At 35.7% G+C, this 12,253-nt stretch overlaps 1 protein-coding gene across 2 annotated transcripts in view; it reads left to right on the forward strand.

The window, feature by feature from the left end:
* The first annotated feature begins 2,149 nt into the window (after positions 1-2,149).
* LOC109068240 (5'-3' exoribonuclease 2-like) overlaps positions 2,150-12,253 on the forward strand; it is a 28,155-nt gene continuing 18,051 nt past the window's right edge. The window contains exons 1-16 of one of the 2 annotated variants that reach the window (XM_042778261.1): positions 2,150-2,273; positions 4,070-4,197; positions 4,269-4,380; positions 4,962-5,073; positions 5,191-5,249; positions 5,417-5,506; positions 5,600-5,672; positions 5,898-5,948; positions 6,865-7,022; positions 7,110-7,184; positions 7,802-7,935; positions 8,008-8,065; positions 8,222-8,329; positions 8,467-8,511; positions 10,070-10,207; positions 12,090-12,131. In XM_042778261.1, coding sequence (XP_042634195.1) covers positions 4,157-4,197; positions 4,269-4,380; positions 4,962-5,073; positions 5,191-5,249; positions 5,417-5,506; positions 5,600-5,672; positions 5,898-5,948; positions 6,865-7,022; positions 7,110-7,184; positions 7,802-7,935; positions 8,008-8,065; positions 8,222-8,329; positions 8,467-8,511; positions 10,070-10,207; positions 12,090-12,131 — 1,296 coding nt within the window. In that variant the 5' untranslated portion in view covers positions 2,150-2,273; positions 4,070-4,156. Of the gene's footprint in view, positions 2,465-4,069; positions 4,198-4,268; positions 4,381-4,961; positions 5,074-5,190; positions 5,250-5,416; positions 5,507-5,599; positions 5,673-5,897; positions 5,949-6,864; positions 7,023-7,109; positions 7,185-7,801; positions 7,936-8,007; positions 8,066-8,221; positions 8,330-8,466; positions 8,512-10,069; positions 10,208-12,089; positions 12,132-12,253 lie in introns of both variants that reach the window. The other variant, XM_042778260.1, reaches the window with a different exon arrangement.

Genomic DNA, 12,253 nt, shown 5'->3' on the forward strand with positions numbered 1-12,253 from the left:
AAATGTACTCACCCTCGGGCCATAAAAGATGTACATTAGATGAGTTTGTTTCTACATTGTAGATTTGGAGAAATGTAGCATTATATCACTTGCTCACCAATGGATCCTCTGCAGTGAATGGGTGCCGTCAGAATGAGAGTGCAAACAGCTGATAAAAAAATCACAATGATCCATGCCACTGCAGTCTCAGAATGAGAGTGCAAAAAATGTGTTTGTAGAATAAAAAAAAACGTTTTTTAACTTAAAATTGTTGCATCCTCTATGTAATAAGGGGGAGTTGGTAAGAGAGCGGAATCCCATCAAGAGTCCCGCGGCCGGCGTTGTTTTAACTTAAAATTGTTGCATCGAACCCCCAAACTGCTCCCCGGGCGCCGCACATAAAATATTGTCACAGTGTGTGTGTGTTTCACTGCCTGTGTGGTGCACTTCGGATGGGTAAATGCAGAGCACTAATTCTGAGTATGGGGTCCCCAGCTGAATGTTCATGCTTTTGTTGCATCCTCTATACATAATATTGCTTTCTCCGGTGAAAAAGTCATTTCATCTGAATCAGGAGAGACATATGCACAAACCAACCACTGATTATAAGCAAAATAAGTTTTGATGGCATATTTTTATTTTTTATCAAGTGATAAATCTGTCCCTATGAAGAAACAAAATCTTTTACATTTTGGATAGACAATTTTATTTTTACATGAACTATTCCTTTTCATTTATGTTTTCATTGTACTTGTGAGCATCAGAGGATTCAGTTTCGATGTGTTTTGTCTGCTCTGTTTATTTTTAATAAAGGAACATCCTCATCTCGATTCATTAGAGCTCTGTAGCAAATGATGAGTCAGTACAGGCCCTAATAAAAAATACAAATAAAAGGCTAAGTAATTGAAGAAAAAGGCATCTGAAATACCACAATCCACCACAAGGGAGCAGTCAGACTATAAAGGAGAATGCAGAAAGGAAAGCACTGGAGAATCACATGCAGGCACTTGAGCACAGGTACAAAGCTGTAGCAGAGGTTCATATAATCAGCTGAAAATTAAAATAGAATGCACTTTTGTATTATTGGCTTAGATACTTTTTTTATTTTCTACCTCAAGGAGTTGCACTTTAAATTTTGTTGTACAAACATTATAGCTACAATGACAATAAAGTATTAAATTCAGTTGGAATCCTGAGATATAGTAGCTACCTCCAAGCATAGACATGCTTATTGCTTTCTTTAAAAATTGATGGTTTTACATACATATGATATTAGAACAACCCCGGATTTTGGATTATTATTGCAAACATACAGGTTATATTTTATTTTATTTTTATTTTTATTTTTTTCACTCTCTCCTTTTTTTTCAAGTGATCCAGTGCATCTACATTTAATGTGTTTTTGGTTTAGGGGAATGGTTGCTTATTGCTCTGCATGTATGGAGGGGGGCTGAATTATAGGTCTTTTTAAGTGTATTGGTTTCATTCTCCATGTATGTAATTTCACCCACAACTGCGTAAATGTTTGTGTGTGTCTGTGTGTGTGTGTATATCCATGTTTGTGTGACAAGAGGCTTCATTAATGAGTGAGCCGCTGGGTTCATGGACGTAACGTGAAGACTCAAGAGCAAAATGAAGATAAGGACAAACTACTGAATTTGCATCACCAAAGATCAAACAGCTCTTCACAGAAATCAGCTGAATACTTCAAGTCTCCATAGAATGTCATATGATGCTCATTTGCATTGGAAAGGAGCTACAGAAACCTGAAGTAATGAAAGAAATACATTTAAAACACATAAACATTTATTCACTGATACACAGTTCTGGTTATATAATTGTTAAACGGTAAACACTTTAATATTATTATTTAATATTATTATTTTATTTTAATTTGTATCTTTGTACTGAATGTGCTCAAGGACAACTTAAGATAAACTTAAAACCATTTGTATAAGTGTATATTTTGAGGGCTTGCTATAGGCCTAGTGTAATATTCAAAAACAACAAAACTCAGGAGCCATTATTAATAATAATGATTTATAAGAATATTAATTTCGCTTTTCATTGTCTTGTTATTATTTATCCTCTATTTTTTAATTATCTTTAAAAAAAAAAAAAAGAAAGAAAAAAAAAAAAAAAGCGATATGTATTTTGTAGCCTATGTTTGTATGTATAAATACACCTTTGCTGCTTGCTCTAGTTGATTTGGAGCGGAAATCGCTTTTTATCCAGCGCGGTGCGCGTTCATCGTCACATCCTGATGACCCGGAAATCCCTCACAGCGTGCTGGGGTAAATAAGCTGCGTACGCTGTGTTTGTTAGCCGTTTTCATCCTTCGGCGTGTTCTGCTGTTTTTAATCGTTTTTAAAGTTGCTATTTCGTTCAGAAGTGCTGTATTTTACGGGAGATGGGAGTCCCCGCGTTTTTCCGCTGGTTGAGTCGGAAGTATCCGTCAATAATAGTACACTGTCTGGAGGAGAAGGTGGGACACATTAGCATCTGACTGATTGTTGATTAATCATATCGTTATGCTAATAATGCTTGTAATGAAATAAGCTTTACGGCCCTGAGTCTCAGATGTGATTGTGGTGTGTATTACAGCTGGTTTTTGTGTGTGTTTGAATTCACGCGATTTTGATTTGAATTGTTGTTTTGTTTTGTTTTTGTTGTTGTTTTGACGGAATATAAGTTTACATTGGTTAAATTAGAGATGTGAAGGCGTGGTTGTGTCTCAAACACCTTGAAAGGTTGTTACCTAGACAGCATTTTTAGGGTACCTAGTTGAGTGAAACAGCTTGAACAGCCAACCAACCAATCACAGAGAATTATGCAAATTTAATGTAAATTATGTAAAGAGGAAATTAGGTCAGGTACCAAATCGGCAACGTTTCTCAAAACGCGGCTGTGATGCCATGTGAATTGAAGTTTTGAGACTGCGATGTCCAAAAGTATGAAATTTAGGTTTAATATATTTATATATCCTCCTGAGAACCATAAAAAAAAAAAAAGTTTTAAATGTCAATACAGTGGTTGAATCATAATAAACAAATGTAGGGGAAAAAAAAACATCTTGTAAAAAAAGCTATCTTATTCTATGTCCTTTGTAGAGGACGCCAGGACTAAGTTATTCCAAAAAAAGATAGATAGATAGAGATATAGAGCTAGAGATAGATATAGATAGATAGATATAGAGATATAGATAGAGATATAGAGAGATAGATATATAGAGATAAAGATAGATAGAGATATATATAGATAGATATAGAGCTAGAGATATATATAGAGATATAGATATATAGATATATATAAATATGAAAAGTTATGTATAGGCAAAAACAATGTTTTATTTTTTCAGTTTTTCGGTTACAGGCTATTTTTAACCGAATTTTGTATAAAGACGATTCTCAGCTTTGAAAGATATAAACCGAATTATTTGATATACTACTGTAATTTATTGAATATGTGGGTAAATTGTCCATAAATTGGTGTTCCCGTTTTATTCAATGTATCTATAGATTACATCTAATTTGCATATTAATGTGTTCTTGGGGAAAACCATAATGAAAAAAGAAGTGTTATAATGTGAGTATATTTCATAGGAATATTGATCTATAATTTCTTGTTGTGTCTCCCCAAAATGTCTGATTAACATGATGTGTGTTCTGGTGTCCTCTACAGAACACATGTATGGAAATTAGGCCTTGTTTCGTAACAAGTCATATTCCGATTTTATATCATTTTTAAACATTTTTCTGAGATGTGCATTATGACAAACAATTTGAAAATTAGTCATATTTAAATGATCATTACAAAATATAATCATATTTCCCTAAGAGTGCTAAATTTGATAATTCTGTCCATATCAGTCATGTTTAAAGCACAAGGAGAGAGAGTGTTTATGATCAAGCCTCCAAACATTTGATATCTCTCAAAACCCCTGAGTGTAAGCTCTCTTTACAGAGCTTAAACTGTGACGTGTAGGGTCTCGGAGAAATTCCCTAAAATATAACCTCATCTACAGAGAACAGAAGTCTGTGCCTGGGTCCCAGGAGGATATGTAAATATCTTAATTTCTTCTCGTTTTCAGGCCAAGGAGTACAATGGCTTTAAAATCCCGGTTGATACCAGCAAACCCAATCCAAATGAAGTGGAGTTTGACAACCTGTATCTAGACATGAATGGAATTATTCACCCGTGCACACATCCGGAGGACAAGTGAGATTCTCTCATTCATGTATTTATGTTTTTAAGTGACTTTATTACAACATTATTTGAACTCTTTGCAGGCCAGCACCTAAAAATGAAGATGAAATGATGGTTGCCATTTTCGAATATATTGACCGTCTCTTTAACATTGTTCGACCGAGACGGGTTCTGTACATGGCAATTGATGGTGTGGTATGTATCGACTTTCATAACATCTCTATTAGGCCTGTTTGACACTGCATGCACCAGCATTACAACAACAGCACGTTGTGCTTTCAGTGTTTCAGATGCATCTCTGTGCAGAAAATAGTCATTTCTGGGTCATTGTTTGATATTTCATTTAATAGTGCACTTAAATTCAGGAGTGAGCTATTGGGAATTATTGCAAACTCTGTGGTGAAATGACAGTTAGATTTTAAGCGCATTTTTTAAGTGTTAGAAACTTTTTTTTTTTTTATATATATATTAAGTTTCTTTAGTTGGGAAGTATAATGAGACTTGTTTGCTGGAAGATAATTGAAAATATAGAAGCTGGCACGGCAAAACAAAGATAATGATATTGATGCAAAATACATCAACTCATTCTAACTCGGGTTTCCAAAACTAAAGCCAACCTGATAGACGAGTTAAGGGCTCAAGTAGATAGAAATGAGCATTGATAATCTCTTTGAGACACTGAAAATAAATTATCCGTACATTCATGAACTATGCACACTGTAGTGGACGGTTTCAGTAACCGTGCTGCTCATCTGTATTCTTGAATTGTTTTGTAGGCTCCTCGTGCCAAAATGAACCAGCAGCGCTCGAGACGATTCCGGGCATCTAAAGAAGGAGTGGAGCTTACAGAGGAGAAAAACAAAATGAGAGAAGAAGTTATTCAGAGAGGTGAAAGACCACTTTTAACCAATGCAATGTTGTTCATATAAACACTAAACGAGCATTAAAATTTGATTTAGTCTTTGTGACACATGTTCTAGTTTCAATAGATGTTTCTCTTTTTAGGTGGTTACCTGCCACCTGACGAAATAAAAGAACGTTTTGACAGTAACTGTATCACCCCTGTAAGTGTTCAAAAAAAGCTATGTTATGTGTCCTCTGTTTATGATCAGGTCAAACATCATCTACATTTTCTCAACTCTGTTTCTTTGTTCATAATTTAAGGATTGCATGAAATCTCGGTCTGTGTTTTTGTCAGATGTAATGAGCAGCTTTCCTGTTTTGTGTGTAGGGGACAGAGTTCATGGATAATTTGGCCAAATGTTTGCGATATTACGTCGCAGACAGACTGACCAATGACCCTGGGTGGCATAATATCACAGTAGGTCATACGACTCCTCAAATTAAATTTTGTTTAGTGAAGTTTTTATTCTGCTGTGGGACATAATCAATAAATAACTACTTTGTCCTGCAGGTTTTCTTGTCAGATGCTAGTGTTCCCGGAGAAGGAGAGCATAAAATTATGGATTTCATCAGGAGACAGAGAGGTAGAGCCGAGAACTCAGATTATAGTCTTATTGTGAAGGTCTTTTGAAAGGTTTGATTTGTTGTGATTCATTTAATTGAAGCCTTTTCCTTTTGTTTTCGGTTTTAAATGAACAATGTAACATTTTCTCATGACATGCATTTGGATAAGCCTAATAATGTCTGAAATGTGTCTAGCCAAGAACCTCACTGCTCTAATGTATCATTTGTGTCATTTTCTTTTCCAGCTCAGCCAAATCATGACCCAAACACACATCACTGTCTCTGTGGAGCTGATGGTAAAGTGTGTTTGTTGTTGTTGTTGTTGTTGTTGTTGTTGTTGTTGTTGTTGTTGTTGTTGTTGTTGTTGTTGTTGTTGTTGTTGTTGTTGTTGTTGTTGTTGTTGTTGTTGTTGTTGTTGTTGTTGTTTTTTCAAATTTTAAGCGTTAAATTTGGCCACCTAGTATAGACTTCTGAAAATTAATCCTTAAATGCTTATTTCAATGTTAGCCTTATTTATTTCTTAAAGGACATTACTGGTCTTATAAATCTCCATTATTTATTAGTGCATTATTTTTTTTAATAATAATTGAATTTGTCTTTAAATTAATGAGTTTCTTTTGACGTATTTAAACTTGTACTGCATTTAAACCAATCACATTCAGATCTACTTTTATTCCAACATACAGTGCTAATTTTTCACAATCCAGTCAACAAATGATTAAAATGCCCCTCTCCATCTTTTTTTTCTCTTCTTTTTGCCTAATAGCCGTTTCACTTGTCTCAGTGCAATAGTAAATTTGGTACAACTTAAGTTTCATGTCGACTTTATGCCACACAGCATAATAATGAATGTTGTGGACTGGTTTTGAGAAGGATTTATTAAATCTGTCTGGTTTTGTTAATATGTATAAGGGGATCTGATGCACAGCATTATGTCTGTAGTATTAGTGCACTTAGTGGTTAAATGAGGAAATGTATATTGCTTTTGATTAGGCTGGAGAGTAGATACTTCAAAATATGAATCTGACTGAAAGCTTTCATTATAGTTATGAAGAACAGCAACTGTATGTTTATGTAATATCAGCATTTTATCTTTGTACTTTCTGGAGTCACCATTCTGTAAAACTTTTTTGGCTAAAACGTATAATGAACTGCCCATTTTAAAATGAGTTCAGTTTAATTACAGGTTTAATTCTATCTTTTTTCCCCCAGCTGATTTGATCATGTTGGGTTTGGCAACACATGAACCCAACTTCACCATTATAAGAGAAGAGTTCAAACCCAACAAACCCAGACCCTGCGCCCTGTGTAGTCAGATGGGCCACGAGATCAAAGACTGTCAGGGAATGGCCCGAGAAAAACAGGGCGAGGTAACAGATTCATCCTCTCCGTTCATCAGCCCAGAGCTTCACCTCAAATTTGTGTGAACTTATGCTTTGTGTGTTTTTTTTTCTCAGCATGATGAATTTGCAGACACAGTTCCAGTATCAGAACAGGAGTTCATATTCATCCGACTGGCTGTGTTACGAGAGGTTTGTCCAACTTGGTTCACTCCGAAATGAAAACTTGCTGCAAATATACTCCGCTTCAGACCATCCAAGATGTAGATGAGTTGTTTATCAGAACAGATTTGGAGAAATTTAGCATCACGTCATTTGTTCACCAATGGATGCTCTGCAGTGAATGGGTGCTGTCAGAATGAGAGTCAAAACAGCTGATAAAAACATCACAATAATCCAAGTAATCCACATGAATCTAGTCCATCAGTTAACATCTTGTGATGCAAAAGGCTGCGTGATTGTAATAAATCGATCAATACGACATTTTTAACTTTAAACCGTTCCTTTGGGCTAAATACCAGTCCATAATCCATGTTTGCCTGAGAGCGAGTAAATTTTCAGCTTTTTTTTTTTCAGCTTTCATTTTTGAGTGAATTATTCCTTTAAAAGTGTTTTATGTTTTTAATATTAAATTTGTCAGATTATCATTCGTTTAAACTAGATTTTCACTAGGATGGTGTTTGCATGTGCAAAATTTACCGCAGTAAAGCTTGGGTATTGGTGAATGGTTGCTTAGATGTTTGGAAAACAGAATATGTATATTTATCTGAAAATATTTGTCTGTGTATAATATTTTTATTTCTCCGCAGTATCTAGAGAGGGAGTTAACAATGGCCAGCCTGCCGTTCCCATTTGACTTTGAGCGGAGTGTCGACGACTGGGTGTTCATGTGTTTCTTTGTGGGAAACGACTTCTTGCCCCACTTACCGTCTCTTGAGATCAGGTACGCTCACAGAAGCCGCATTATTTAGTCTGTCGTTTCAGTGAGTTCTGACTCTAGTTTATCTTCAAACAGAGAGGGCGCCATCGATCGTCTGGTTGGCATCTACAAAGATGTTGTGCATAAGACCGGGGTGAATATTTCCATGTCCATATATCCCATGCATGCTTGAAGTCAACATAAAATGGTTTTAATTTATTATATTTAATGGCGTGACTTCATTCGTATCCATTTGGAATTGATTGAAGGGAGAGATGTATAAATAAGCTCTCTTTTTCTCTCTCTATAGGGCTACTTAACAGAAAATGGCTTTGTCAATCTCGAGCGCGTCGAGCTCATAATGCAAGCTGTAGGGGTGGCAGAGGACAACATCTTCAAAAAGCGCAAAGACGATGACGTGAGAATGCACAATAAGTGTTATTTGCTATCAACACACCACAGCGGAGGCTTATGACCTCAGACTCTTTACGCCAATGATTATGATACAGAAATGTGCACTTCATTTGGCTCATCATGGCCTTTTATTTCTTGCAGGAGAGTTTTAAACGGAGAATGAAGGAAAAGAAGAAACGGATGAAAGTGAGTTCTAAACAGCTTTGGAAGCAATTAAAATGTGGAGAGGTTTTACAATAATTCCTTTTGAAATGTTTAACATGCATACATCCATAGTTCCTTTGAGAGACGGCGAGTTGAGTTAATTCACAAGGTCATTTAATTTAGCTGACAGTGGCTGAATAGTTTGTATACTGACCCTGCAAAATAATGCGTTCACTCAGAATGAATGTGCATTTTTATCATGCAAACAACACTGATTTTGATGGCGGTGATTAGTAGGACTTGATGATATGGAATAGCTGAATAGCTTTTGTGCACAAAGATTTGTAAATCAAATTTTAATATGTGACCCTGGACCACAAAACCTTAAGTGTCAATTTTTCAAAATTGAAATGTATACATCTTCTGAATGCTGAATAAATAAGCTTTCCATTGTTGTATGGTTTGTTAGGATCGGACAATATTTGGCCGAGATACAACTATTTGAAAATCTGGAATCTGAGGATCAGAAAAAAACAAAATATTGAGAAAATCACCTTTAAAATTGTCCAATTGAATACTTAGCAATGCATATTACTAATCAAAAATTAAGTTTTGATATATTTACGGTAGGAAATTTACAAAATCTCTTCATGGAACATGATCTTTACTTAATATCCTAATGATTTATGGCATAAAAGAAAAATTGATAATTTTGACCTATACAATGTTTTTTTTTGACTATTGCTAAAAACATACCCCAGTGACTTAAGACTGGTTTTGTGCTCCAGGGTCACACATACAGTGGAGATCAAAATTAGAAAACAACCTACAATTTCCTAAATTTCAAGCTCACTGCTTAGTCCTATTTGAAGTTATCCTTACAGCAGTAGAAGAGCATATTTCATAAATTAATTGTATTCTGAGGCACAGTGTAAAAATCTTAAATGAGGTGTTTGAAAAACAACTCTGATCAAAATTAGAGAACACTTACAGATACCTCCAAGTTATTGTTGTTAATCTGGCACCTGGTGCTAATTTCCTTAATTATCTGACAAACCGTGTTTAACTGGCAGCATTCCTCCAATTTTCCCTGAGATTGCAAGATGGCAGGACACTTTAAGGAGGTTGTCCAGATGAATGCCAAAGGGATGACCTTTCAGCCACTCTGAATGTTAGTTGTAATCTTCTTTTGTGCTACAGTGGTTACTGTTCTCTAATTTTGATCACCTTGTTTTATACAAAATAAAGGTTTTTGTTGAAATGCCTTGGATATTTTGTTAGTAGAACAATGGTAAGTACATTTGTATCATGCAAATAACAGAGTTTTATGGTGTTGCTTTGTAGGACTGGATGGTACAGTTGAATAAACTTTTTGTGCACAAAGATCAAATTTTTATTTATATGATAAAAGGCATTTTATAATATCCATCAATATATACTTGCATATTTTGCTAAGCTGCTTTAAAAAGGTGAGCTATTGATTAGTAATTAAGTGTCTTGAAATTGAATGTAGAACTTTCATTGTGGTAAAACTAGACGGAAGTATCTAAACCTAAACAAGTATCTCATGAATGTCTTGTGTGAATTGCTCTCTTCACAGGCAGAGCAGGGTCCATCGTTTGTCCCTGGTGGTCAGTTTGCCCCTCAGGCTCTGGGTGGCAGAGACAGACCCATGGCAGTGCAGAACGCCAGACAAGCTGCATATGAAATGAGGATGAAGGGAAATCAGCGCAATCAGGTCTGCCTTCACTGTCTTTGTGATTTGTTAATATCAAGATGAGTGCAACAGTGATCGGCCACCTTTTCAGCAGTCTTAGTGCTGGGATTATTTTCCTCTTCTTTCTCCCTAGACATAGAAATACAAGATTTCCTTTCTAGCAGTGAACTACAAAGCAATGTGAATGATGTAATTGTAGTTATTGATTGAGAATAAAATTATTTTAAAGGGGTCATATGATGCAATTTCAATTTTTCTTTTCTCTTTGGAGTGTTACAAGCTCTTGGTGCATGAAGATCTATAAAATTGCAAAGACTAAAGTCTCAAATCCAAAGAGATATTCTTTATCAAAGTTAAGACTCTGCCACGCACCCCTCTAAAACGCCCCCACATCTCTACGTCACTATGTGGAAATATTTGCATGATGCCTCCCAAAGGTTCACACAAAGAAAGAAGGCGTGGTTTCAGTAACCGCAGTAAGTGTTGAAGCAGTCCTGTCAGGGAGATGCTGTGTGTATCTAGGAGAAAGCAAAAGCACTTATTTTGGCCTTCCGAAAGTAGATGCATTTAGGAATCTTTAAGATTACAACGGAACAGCAACGCATTTTATGGACGACCGTTTCGTGAACCTGTAATTCTGACTTTGCTACGACAATCTGGCACTTCTGAATCAGCTACTGTAAGTTTGTTTTGTTATTAGTTTAAGTATTTGCTATGAACTGTTCAAATGTGGAGTTTTGCGCGTGGTGTGAGAGAGAGAGGGACAGGGACAGGGTCACATCACAGAGTCAGCTGTCTTAACCGTCTTCGTGTTGTGTACTGCAAACACATACGAGCTTCATCACTGTGTCTGTCACGCGACTCTGTTCCCCTTTCAGGCTTGAACTGATGGTAAAACTAAGGACACGATTATAGAAAGGGGTGTTACATTTCCGACGAGTGCTTGCGGTGTTTGGCCAATCACAATGCACTGGGTCAGTTGGCCAATCAGAGCACACTGCGCTTGTCAGGAGGAGGGACTTGAAAACGTGCGTTTGAGAGAGGCGGGGCATAGAGGACCTACAATAATGTATAGTATTTGAAAAATAATGTGTTTTTTGAACATTAAAGCATGTCAACATATTCTGTTACACCAAATACACAAAATAATGATCTTTAAAAAAGCATCGTCTGACCCCTTTAAGTGTATTAGAAAATGTTCGGATACATTACCATTCAGAAGTTTAGGGTCAGTAAGAGAAACAAATTAATGCTTTTATTCAGCAAGGATGCCTTGAATTGAAAAGCAACAGTAAAGACATTTAGAATGTTATAAAGAATTTATAATTCATCAAATTATTCTAAAAAAAAAAGTAAAATCAGTTTCCACAAAAATATGAGGCAGCACGGTTTTCAACCATGGTAATAATGATAAATGTTTCTTAAACAACAAATCTGGATATTAGAATGATTTCTGAAAGATCATGTGACACTAAAGACTGGTGTTTTGATTCTGAAAATTCAGATTTGATCACCGCAATAAATTACATTTAAAATATATTTCCATAGAAAACATACTTTTTATAATTGTAATAATATTTCACAATATTAATATTTATACTTTATCAAATAAATGCAGCCCTGGTGAGCAGAAGAGACTTTCACAAGCATTAAAAAGTTCTTGTGGCTTCTACAGCAGCATGTCATTGTTTAATCAGCCACAGCTTTTTCATTGTATTTTTGTAGTGAAAGAATCATACATTGTTAAAATCACATTCTTTATGAAGACCATGAAAGGGTTTTTTACTGGAAGAGTTCAACTGCTCTACTTGTATTGCTGCTTTTGTATTCGTCTTGAGTTTCATGCTTAATTTGTCACCTTTGGTTGAACATTGGTGGAATCAGCTGTTTCTGTATTTTTCAGGAAGCAGCTCAGTCCTTGAGAGCCATGATGAAAAACGGAAAGGCATGTATCTTTTTCTCTTGCGCCAGATGTTGTTGTTGTTTTAACGGCTTCATGCTTTAGCTTTGACACTCTCTGCAACCTCAGAATATGACCGTCATTGATTGAGTGTGTCCTTCCTCTCA

This window comes from Cyprinus carpio, chromosome A20 (assembly GCF_018340385.1).
Source record: "Cyprinus carpio isolate SPL01 chromosome A20, ASM1834038v1, whole genome shotgun sequence".
NCBI lineage: Eukaryota > Metazoa > Chordata > Actinopteri > Cypriniformes > Cyprinidae > Cyprinus > Cyprinus carpio.